The following is an 11,383-nucleotide window of genomic DNA, read 5'->3' as shown; positions in this document are numbered from 1 at the left end:
CAACAGTGACTTCGCCCTCCATATGGTACAGTGGGAGAGAGGTTGTTTCCACATAGTAGGCTAACACACATTTACTGTAAACACACTGGCTGTATCACATACCTGCATTTGTTCTGATCTGTGCTGGTTACCTCTCCAAGAACTGCCCTCATCTGCTGTGGGACTGCCAGACCTCTGGAAAGGGACAGCTTGTAGTTATAAAGAGAATCGATATCCGAATGAGCAAACATAGACACCTCTGGGGTTTCACATCAACAGACTTTTTTTCTTAATGTGGTGTGTATGGTATGTGGATGATGTGGTTAAGCATTAACACATTATGCAGGTGAAAACCAAAGATTCCACTGCAGTGGATTATATTGTGCAGGGAGGAAAAGTTGCTTAATGCAGTACGCATACACTGGAGGGCTTTAAAGGGGACGTATAATGAAAAGCTAAGTTTGTGCTCAGCCCAGAAACTGTGAAATAATAAAATCCAGACAGTCCTTTGTGAGCTGCTGATGAGAAAACTAGGTCACATGCAGACTCATTAGAATGTTCTGCCCTCCCCACCTGAGTATCTCCACCCAAAGCTACCCTTGCAAAGGTGAGCCATATTTTTCTGACAAGCAGGCACATTGTTAGACCTAGGCATTCAAAGCTATAGTCCTAGGAAATAGCCCCGGACCTCTGTGCCGTCATATTAAGAAAAGAAAAAAACATAAAAATGGTGAAAATAGCCCCGTACACTAGACTTTTATGGGGTTACATTACCAGCAGCCACAGAGGCAACATTGAAGCCAGTTAAAACCGCAACATTCTGACGTGTCCATATATGGCCAGATTTAGAATAGTTTGTTGCAAAATGTTTGCAAATTCAACATCATAATTCTTTCTTCTCTATGCATAGCACATCACGTTGATATTGCTTTTTCGTGCTGCTAGCTAGCTAGTGAGATCAGAGATATGGATAAATTATGCATTACCAGTTTTGGAAAGTGAAATATTCTCCCAGTAATGTTTAGTTTTATCAGTGTTAATCTAATAAAGCATAGATTTAGACGGCTTAATCAAAAAGCTAAGTAAAAAACTCAGCTCTCTCGACTTTTTCACCCCAACCATCTTACCGGCAATGAGCTAGAGGAGTGAGCTCGAGATAGATACCCACTGCCACTGTAGTGCCAGTCTCTGTCAGTGTCCCCTGTATCTTCCCACTCTCTGGAGGGATGCTTGCTCAGGGAGTGGCTGAAAATCACAAACAGGTCATCAGTGTCATTATTTAATCTGACGATGTGGAAGAAGCAACACCAACTAGGTTTACCACAAGGATTTAGCGATCTTCACTAATACCATGAAAATACATGTAACTGGCCTATGTCACTATATGTTTCAATATTCCAACACCACTCCTTCCAATCTTTGTGGTCTGACCTTGCTGGTTTAAAGAGCGCCTGCCTCGGAGAAGTCTGCTGGCTCTGAGGCTGCCCCATGTGGCCCGGCCCTTCTCTCTGATGGTTCATTTTGACCTTCGGCACATCAGCCAACATGGCATATTCCTCCCTGTTCCGCCCTGTGGACCCCACTGATAGTTGACCTGACTCTGAGGACTCCACGGAGCTCTGGGAGGAGGTGTGGCTCCAGAGTTGAATCCGAGGTGAAGGAGAAGGGCTCCTCGTGCGGTGGTAGGCCTTCTTGTCATTTGGGGAGGGGCAACGATCCTCATGACCATGTCTACCAACCCCAGATCTGGTGCTGCCGGGGCTCCTGGGTGTTTGCAAGGTGACAAAAGCTGGTCTTCTGCCATTTGTGGTCTGTCTGGAGGGTGAGGCAGTACGGGATAATGAGGAGCTGCGAAGGGAATGAGTTAACTCCCGCGAGGGGCGCGGTGAACGTTTGGAGTCAGATTTCGAATCATGGTAGGTGTTTTTTCTCTGGAAGGAATGGCTTGAAACTCCGTTAGTGGCATTTCTGAGGATTGAGTAGCCTGATGGGTCACTGTTGCCTTTTCTAGTGGGAGAGGAGTTGCGGCTGCTGTAATTCTTGCTGTTAAGGGAGCTGCTATTTTCTGTTTTCCGCACTAAGCGCTGGTCAGGTACATCGTAGCTTTTCATTGAGGGCAACAAACTGTTGCTTTCAGGACTTCTGACAGAACTGTTCACGTCAGACTTGCGCAGCAGGGACTGAGAAGGAGCTTCATAGCTTCTCCTGGAAGGGGAGGAGTTACGACTTTCACGACTACGGCCACGTGAGGAACCACTGGTGTCTGTTTTCTTAAGCTGATACTGAGTAGGGGTTTCATAACCTCTCCTTTCAGGAGCGGAACAACGGCTATCAGGGCCTCGACTGCCACCTCCAGGGCTGGATTCAGTCTTACGGAGCATAGACTGACATGTGTCATAACCTCGTCTGGATGGAGATGCGGTGGGGCTTCCATGTTCTTGATCATTAAGTTCGTTCTTAGCTGTTGGGCTACGTAGCAGAGCCTGGCTTTCAATATCATAGCCTTCTCTTATTGGGGAGCCACAGCGTCCATGGTGACTACGTCCACTTAGAGACATAATTGATTCAGATTTATGGAGGGGGAATTGACTAGATGAGCTGTAATTTTTCTTTGGCGGTGAGTATCTCTGACTGTCACGCACACTGTCAGAAGTTCTCCTAGATGGAGATGAAGTACGACTGTCTCGCCCGTGAGATGAACTGCGGGTGATTTCAGTTTTGCGAAGAGACAATTGGCCTGAAGAGTTATAGCCCCTATTTAAAGGAGAGGAGCTTCTGCTGCCATGACCCCGACCACTCACAGACCCACTTACTTCCGTTTTCCTCAAGGCACTCCTAAAATTAGAAACTGTGCTGGACTGGGATTTGACTGGACCAGCAAATGATTTAAAGTTTCTTGGCAGAGTTCCTGACTCCAGACGTCGCTCATGTGTGCCTTGCAAGGAGTTTTTGGATCCTGGCTGTGTCCCTTGACACCACCCTCCACCATCAAAGTTATGCCTGCTGAGGGAAGCAGTGGACTCACTGCGTCTGAACGGTAAGTTTCCACGTGAGGGAGAAGAAGAGCGAGATTGCAGAGCTGAGCCTTGCCTTGAGGACTTAAAGCATCCTGACTGTTGATAGGAAGAGACATGAGAAGAAGGGTTTGCCCTGCCATATGAACTGCTGAAACCTTTTCGGCCAGTTGAGGCCAGCGACTCTGCTATCTTAAAAGGAGTAGGACTCGGAGAGCGGGGGCCAACTCGGGCCTCAACTTCGACTGCAATTTCATAAGGATCAGGAGGTGGAATCTCCACAGGTAGGTCTTCATTTAGAGCGTCCGGCGTCTGCCTTTCAGAGGCCACACCAAGATTAGGGTTTCTAAAGGGGATGGTGTCTTTGGCCTCTATGCTTCTGCTGCTGAAGATAGGATGTCCTCTCTCAAAATGGCGGAAAGGAGCAGGAGGGCTATTGTCATGGAGTGAGCGGGCACCTGCTGCCCTCCCCAGGGAGAAGTACCCACTTTCACGCTTCTCTCTGTTTTCTTTTAACCCTGCAAGAAAAGAGAAATTACACGGTGTGACAAAAATAGAAAGAAGGAAGGGGGGGGGGACAGAAATAAGAGATGCACACATCAAAGATCAACTTCTAAGCCACAACCAGAGGTTTCCTGACACAAACTGAGCTATATTGTCTTACTGATAATTGCTGCGGGACACCTCAGCTGGCAACATCTAACAGTATTGCCAAGTAAAGAACACCTTTAGCTGTAACTGGATATGAATTGGTCAAGTGCAGTAAGTCATAGGTTTACTGAAGGCTCTGTCTACTGGGGAGCAGGACTCATACTTAGAACTACTTCAAATAAGAGATCAGGTTGTGCTTCCACATTTCTCCTTACAATGCTTCTGTCTTCTTTTCCCATTCTTTCTTATGCATCTGCCAGGAAATGAATGAAGCAGTTGTAACAATATAAAAGGTCAGCTTTAACGTACCCGGTTGACGGTCGAAATTGTCTCTGCTCCGAGCTTCGTCCATCCATGCCCGAGGGTTGGGCCGATGGGATGGAGGGTCGTGCCGGGTCATGCCGTGCTTGGTCGAACGGCGAGGGATCGGCAGGTATTCGTCCTCTGCACTGACAGAGCCACTGAACTCTTGGTAGTCACTCTGGTCACGACAGCTACATTAAAGAGGAGATGGGAGAAGAATGACCAGAGTAGGGATGGAAAGATGAGATATTGAGAGGAAGGTAGAAAAGTTAGAGGCAAAATAAGGAAGAGAGAGAACAATTAAATCCGTATAACATGAATTTTGTAGAGTAACCGTGCAAGTGCATCATGCACACAATATGGTGAACAGAACTGGTGTGTCTTATACAGTACTGTGGTGACAATCCAACTCATTAAAACACAAGTATTTCACATTCAAGTCACCCTCCTGTATACCTACCTGTCAGTGCTGTCGTCGTCGTCGCCGTCACAGATATAAAGCTCGCAGTCCGGGCTCAGGATGCACAGAGAGCTCTCCCCATAACTCAGACGGCCTCCATTGACATCACAGTAGCTGCTCACCACCGACAGATCGTCAGAATCCTCCTGATAGGAGGACAAGGTAATACGGGGGCCAATCACAACGCCGCAGCAAAGGCAGAGGCACCAATGTCGCTCTCAACAACGACCGTATCTCCAGTGGAAGGTTCAGTGAATATACACACTGCCCTGCTATCAGGGTAGGAATGCACATACATAAAAAATCCTAGAACTGTCTGCCCAGCTCCATCTCCTTGAGTAGAGGGTTAGCTGGAAAGTGTCTGTCCTCTCTGACACACACTCACATGCTCAGTCTGCTGTTACACCTCTGTAACTTGACCTGGCTCGTGGCTTTCCTCATGAATAAATCATCATTTTTTTCTTGCCATAAAGCCTTCTCTAAGTTTTGAGATGTCTTAGAAGTGTCCAAAAACAAGGCCCTTATTATCTGTAAATGTCAGAAACTGGCATCCATCCCTGCAACTTCTTGGAAACTACAGGTGGGCTACTACAGTGGAGCTACACTGGTACAGCTCCTGATCCACTGTGTGCTGGAATATGTGACTGAAAGCAAACAACTATGGTTGTGTCATGGAAGCAAGATAAAAACAAAAAAGTAGACTTTTAATGCTGTACAGAAACATGCTCATCCTTTCTGTACGTTGCTCCTCTGTCTAATATTACAGGTGATTCCCAAGAGGGAGTAAGTGATCCATCGACGTTAATTTATAATAGGAGCCGTCGCTTCCATCCTGCACCTTCTCGTCGCCACTCATTCTCCCTCTCTGACCTTTTTCTTTAGTTACTCACAGGCAACAAAGACTCTTACACGAGCTTGTGAACTGTGTTTATATGTGGACTGTGTTAAATCAGAAGGCACTTCTCATAAACCCTGACAGTTGGGTCGAGTGACAAGTTCTTTGTTCTACTTAAACAGATTATTTTCTTTTCTAAATTATATCATAAAACTTTGTGCATCATCTCATCATTCAGTGCGAGTCAAGCAATACCTCATTCTGTGACTTCGGAGTGTTGCTGACTTCACCTGTGACTTCTAATGCTCTCACCTTTCTTCAGCTCCGGCTAATCCCATCACTCAGCACGTATTCTACTCTAGTTCCCATCTCTACCTTGTTACCTAGATGCTCTGTTCATCTCCCTCCCTCCTCCTCTCTGGCCCTCTCTTTTTTCTTACCTTGCCACTGGTGTCTCTTTCCTCTGCCTGGGATTGGATCGGTGTTAACAGCACCCCTTTGCCTGATCCAATCCCAGTGTCAGTCCCAGTTTTAGCTCCAATTCCTGTCTCTACCGTGGATTTCTGCTGCGGTGCTGCCTGGGCACTCTCCCCTGCGCCGGCGTGCAGGTGCCTCTGGCGCAGGCAGTCGTGGCAGCGGGAGGGGTCAAAGATGTTGGGCTGGAACTTGGGGCAGATGGGCTCATCACCGGAGAGAGGCATGGTGAGTCCAGACGGGGAACCTGCCCAATCATTGCATCCCCCAGAGAAAACTGGGAGACAACAGCAGAGGGGTGAAGGAGCAGCATCAGAATGAAATGTAAAACAAACAGTGATAACAAGAGGCGAGTGGCTGAGTGGTTAGAGCAGTCGCCTCATGTAAGGAGGCTGAGGGTCCTTGAGGCAGAGGACTTTGCTGGATGTCTCCCCCTCTCTCTCACCCCATTTCCTATCTGTCCTATCTAATAACGGCTTGAAAAACTGCTAAAAAAAAAACAAACAGTAATAACAGATGACACTTCTTTGAGTATAAGTGGAAGACTTCTGTTAAAACTTGCACTTTACTTCAGTCACTTAAAAAGTTGTGCTGATGAGTGAATTCAATTTTTTTTACAGCATCTCCCACAACAAGATCAATAGGAAAAGGCAAGATTATTAGTGTGAGCACAGAGCAGTGGCTCAGTGAATACTAAAGAGGATCTATTATTTCATGATTCATGGAAGATCTAAAGCGGAACTGTTAAGGGAGGTAATAACTAATCACACGAGAGGAAGATGAAACACAATCCAGTCAGAACACTGTTAAAGCTCCCCGCAGAGTAGCATTTCTACCAAACACAAGGTACATGCACTGTGAACTACTAAGACAGTGAAACGTAGGGTAATGAAAATATGTTTTTTATATAGAAATATTGATGAGAAATACCTGACAAGAGGCCCCCGCTGTCAGCTCCACTTTGAGTCATTAAGAGTCCGTGGATAAAGTGCCCATCAGACCCCCATCAGGCACATGCCTCCTCTTCCCCATGCTCTCTATCCTCCAGAGCTGCCAAACCCTCAAATCAATCCGATTGGCTGTTCTGACAATGAGTGAAACTAAAGCATCCACGACGGCCATGTTGGCTCCAAGTTAACACAGCACAGACTCTGAAGTACACGCCGGACTTAGAGCCAACATGGAGCCGGTGGCCTGCCTGTTCCTCCATTGAGCGGTTGTATTAAATATCATGGGCTTTAGAAAGCGAATTGAAACGCTCATGCTAGTGACAGCTGGCACACGCTGGCTCAGGTTAACGTAAATAAATAAAGACTGGTGAGGTGGGGGTTTAACATACATCCAAACCACTGGCTGTGTGGTATAAGGTTCTCAAATAAGGAATACACTGTAAGAGACACAGTAAGCGGTTCTCCTTTAGACACCCCCCCCCCCCCACACACACACACACACAGGTAATACTGAGCTATGAGGAAACACACAGCTAAGGGCTGATTTCCTGATGTTCCTAAGAGGATGTTGACAACAGTGTGAGGTTTCCTATTAAACAATAGCAAGGAAAAAAAAATTCCACACAGAGCACACTGACAGTTTGAGATGCATCACAGGGGTCACTTGTTAACAACATGGCTCTTTTATTTAATGAAAATGTTGGTAAATACAGTTCAGTTTGGATACTTTTAAAGGAATAATGCTACAAAAACATTTTGAGCACAAGATATCAAGAGGCAGGTACAGTGGAAATATTGAGCGAAGTCATGAGAGATGGTCTGGCTCAGTACAGACACTGAGCGTTCACATCAGCTGGTGTTCATTTTGCAAACTTCTCAGCACGTACACGTCCTGCTCAAACACAGGAGTGTAAATACTCCCAAGTCCAAGAAGTCTCTTCACACTTCCTACCCTACATTATATTTTCCCACACTCTTTCACTCCTTATGATGCACCTTCTTCCCCGTCTGTCGGCGCCTCATCGACTTGGTGGTCTTGCCTTTTTTTTTACCCTCCGAGGCTCTCTTGTCTGTCTGACGGCCTCCTCGGCCTTCCCGCTTCCCTTTCCTCTTCTTGCTGGTGAAAGTGCTGAGTGACGTATTTAGGGAGCGGATCCTGTGGCAGCAGGGAGAGAAACAAAGAAATGCAACTGGACTGAGAGGGGCTGGAGGATGACAGGCAGACAAACTGACAAAACATCTGAAGACAGCAGTGAGTGCACCACTGTATTGTAGGGCTCACTTAACATCACTCAGACAAACTGTGTTGTCAGGTATTTCTCATCAATATTTCTATATAAAAAACATCTAGCCTATAAAAAAGTTTTTAGAGCCCAAAGTGATCTCCAGTGTTTCATTGTAGGTGCTCATGTGTTTGGTGAACAGTACCCATTTGCAACTAATGAACGTGTGCTTTCACTCTCGCAAGGCAACGATGCTAATGCACACGTTTCAGAGCACAGGCGGACTCCTGGCACATGGCACGCCGGTGCTGCTTCGAAGACTGTTTCCCCACCAATATGCGTTTCCCCTTACTTAAAATGCCAGGGGACTACACATGAAAATGAGCCTTTTGGCTAATTCTGGCATTTTCAACCCATGTGTGATCATGTGTTTCATTAAATTGCACTGCCCCCTTCTTAAAAAAAGTGAATTGAATTGATATTTTTTAAACGGCGGAACAGACGTTGACACAACACTGGTGTTTCTAGCGTAACTCAAACGCAGCTACTTCAGCCAGGTCACGTTTGCATATCAGCGCAAATTCCAACAGAGAAAATCTCACAATCTTATGAAAATTGCGCCGGGTCTAAAAAAAGAAGCCGAGCACCATCAGCAACAAATTTGGAACGACACATGGAGTTGAAACAGCCAGGAGGAGGTTCTACTGAAAAAGTGTATTATACAAAAAAAGAAGAAATGAATGGAACAGCATACTTTTTGTTCATGATTGGATTCCCAGCTTTCCGTGGCATTGCTCTTTTTTGCTCCTTCGCTGCTTCCCCCCTTTCTTCCTCCTTGGACTCCCCATTAACCTTGAAAGCAAAGATAATCAGTGTTAAGAAGTCTTATCGCCTAGTATCGACCTTCTTCAATAAGAAAAGTATCAGTTATTTTGAGAGCGACCATAAACAGCAACACTTCAACTTCACACACTGTAGTCTGTTCGGATGAATCCAAGCTTTTATGTTTACCTGCTCTGCTGCGGGTCCAAGCAGGTGAGCCCCTGTTAGGTCAAGATCACTGATGGTTGTCACGACGACAGTGTGGTTGGGGTGATCGTACAGCACAGCCTCTGTTGTAGCAGTTATCGCGTCTTCTAGATCATCGTCGTCCTCCTCTGAGAGATGAGATCAAGTGAGGGGAAAAAATGAGCACAGATTCTCGAGTGATGCAATTCAGTAAAACAAGCAGCAACAGACTTTGAACTCACTGAGAGCGTCTGTCCTCTCCTTCAGCATCTTCATGTATTCCTTGTGCCTCTGAAAGAGAGCCGACACAAACATGTCATGAGTACATCCTTTCCTCACATGTGAACACCAAAACAGATTTTTAATCCGCGCTCTGTCACTTTGCACTTACTTCTTCCCGGACTCGGATCTGCTCTTCCTTGATCTTTTTCCGAATTTCTGCCACGGCTGCTTTCCTCCTTTCAACCTTTCGTTTATGGAAACCTGTTAAATATTCCCTGCAAGAGCAGAAGAGGAAGGCACTTAAGAAACCAGTCATGTGTTAAAGTCTCTGCAGGTTTGTGTAGCAGAATACAAGCAACCCTTCTCAATCTTTATGCAATAATTATATGCATTGTTGTGTAATAATTACATTCATACCGGCAACATTAATTCTAGTGTAATACAGACTCTTTTTCTCGTGCAAAACTACATTGGATTTATTTATTTTACATACTAATTGTGAATTTTCTTGAGTTGTATTTGTCTTTATGATGATTTTCATGTGTCTTCGGGGTAGTGCTCTTCTGTTCAATGACAATAAAGGTTTTCTATTCATTTATCAGCAGCAACATATCACACTTGGCTTGTTGCGTTTTTTATATTGAAAACTGACTTAAATTTCAAATTAAAGGTTGAACATATAGAATCTTTGTTGAAAGCTATAGTTTGAGGGGTACAGAATCAAAGTTTTTCCATAAAAATGAAAGAAATGTATTTAGTCTGAATTAATATTTAATTTTTTTTTTGCAGGTTTGACTATGACGTTCTGTCCCTTTCTGTTCACATAGTAGCAGCCAATAGCGTTGGGCGTTGCTGGTTGCCAGGGTTGTCTGTTGTTGGGTGCAGCTACTGTAGGCTGGCACTGGGTGAAATGGAGTTTTCCAATCCTGCAGCTGCTTTGGAGCCTCAGTGAAGGGGGCGTAATTTGTCCCAGCAGCTGAGTGAGCGGAGACGGGCAACAACCAGAGTCACTATGGGCCGAGCATTCACTCCATGGACTGAGAGAAAGGAGAGAAACGCCATTCAAACACACGCCCACATGGCTACGGTTCTCCTTGATGGGTAAGGTTACTTTCATGTTTACTTAGCTGGAATGGCTAACGGTAACTTTTGTCAAAATGAGTGGTTACCCTGTATGATTTATCACTTGACATGGAGCAGGCGGATCGCTTGGCACACTCAGCAACAAACCTGGCAACCCGGCTGCTGGGATTATTCTTTGTTTTTGCAACTATGATGTTGAGACACTAGATGGCGGTGTTCTGCTCATTCTCCATGTTCAACCTTTAACGTCAGTGAGTTTATGCTATAGGTAAAGTTACTGAAAAACAAATCAAGAAATAAACAGTTTTCATAGTGGAAATACTTCACACTGTAAGAATGGGAATAACTCGACATACTGAGCTTTTGTTGGTATTAAAAAGGTAAAGTTTTGGGAATTGACACACTGTTATAGCTGGCGATATTATAACATATCTGCACTTGTTTGGATTTATTCTGTCTACACATAATGGCTAATGTCACAATGTTCATACTAATACTTATAATATTACAGAACATCGGTAAAAAGCTCAGCTAACAGGTAAATGCCTGCTGAAGATGCTGGCTAAGTTCTAGCTAACACGTTAAAACACGGTTCTTAATTAACTTACTGTCTGTCGTTGTCGTCAAACGTTACGATGCATTTGTTTTCTCTTTTCTTGGATCCGGGCTTAAATTTACCCTTTTTGGACTCATTGTTGTGCTTTTTCGTATGTTTCATGTTATGCACGTGAGTTTACACCACACTACTTCCGGCTTCTGGTTTTGAGGAGCACGTCATTTAAATACATCCGACTCGAAACACGTACATGAATGCCTTAAACAGTTCCGCACGACATAAATATTTAGGACATGATTATGTTGTCTCAGACTGTACAGTGACTTTAATAATCACATCTCACCTAAAACAAATACCCGTGTTGAAATATGTGATGTTGTTGCTGCTATATCAATTTAAACTCTATTATATGTCGTTAGCGTGATGGGTTTAATACCAGGGCACCTTATTGATATAGTATGCATGATAATGGATATAACACATCAATTAGGTCACATGGTGTATTTTTAAGCCTGTGAATGTTCTTATTTGTCCAGGTCATCGTTCTCCCCAAAGCAGTTTCAGTCAAAAACAACTGGACTTGGTTATTTGTCTAGGAAGACGTTTCACCTCTCATCCAAGAGGC

The 11,383-nt window shown here is 44.8% G+C and overlaps 1 protein-coding gene across 1 annotated transcript; it reads right to left on the bottom strand.

Annotated features, from left to right (window-relative positions):
* Window positions 1-7,371: 7,371 nt before the first annotated feature.
* nol12 (nucleolar protein 12) lies at window positions 7,372-10,950 on the bottom strand. The gene is made up of 6 exons (XM_083931838.1): window positions 10,811-10,950; window positions 9,289-9,394; window positions 9,140-9,188; window positions 8,901-9,046; window positions 8,644-8,741; window positions 7,372-7,822 (listed from the first exon to the last, which is right to left on the bottom strand). The coding sequence occupies exons 1-6, from the start codon at window positions 10,918-10,920 to the stop codon at window positions 7,645-7,647; spliced, it is 687 nt and encodes a 228-aa protein (XP_083787964.1). The 5' UTR covers window positions 10,921-10,950; the 3' UTR covers window positions 7,372-7,644.
* Between the last annotated feature and the right edge of the window lie 433 nt (window positions 10,951-11,383).

Source organism: Echiichthys vipera, assembly GCF_963691815.1.
Source record: "Echiichthys vipera genome assembly, chromosome: 17".
NCBI classification, from domain to species: domain Eukaryota; kingdom Metazoa; phylum Chordata; class Actinopteri; order Perciformes; family Trachinidae; genus Echiichthys; species Echiichthys vipera.
Note: the sequence above shows the minus strand (reverse complement) of the source record. Positions and strands in the feature narration are given on the sequence as shown.

Bases quoted from the DNA above. Each gene is read 5' to 3' on its own strand.
- nol12 (XM_083931838.1), bottom strand. From the start codon at position 10,920: ATGAAACATACGAAAAAGCACAACAATGAGTCCAAAAAGGGTAAATTT. The intron at 9,395-10,810 runs GTAAGTTAATTA...CTGCTCTTGCAG, and splicing joins TTTGACGACAACGACAGACA to GGAATATTTAACAGGTTTCC. The intron at 9,189-9,288 runs GTAAGTGCAAAG...GCTCTCTTTCAG, and splicing joins AGATCCGAGTCCGGGAAGAA to AGGCACAAGGAATACATGAA.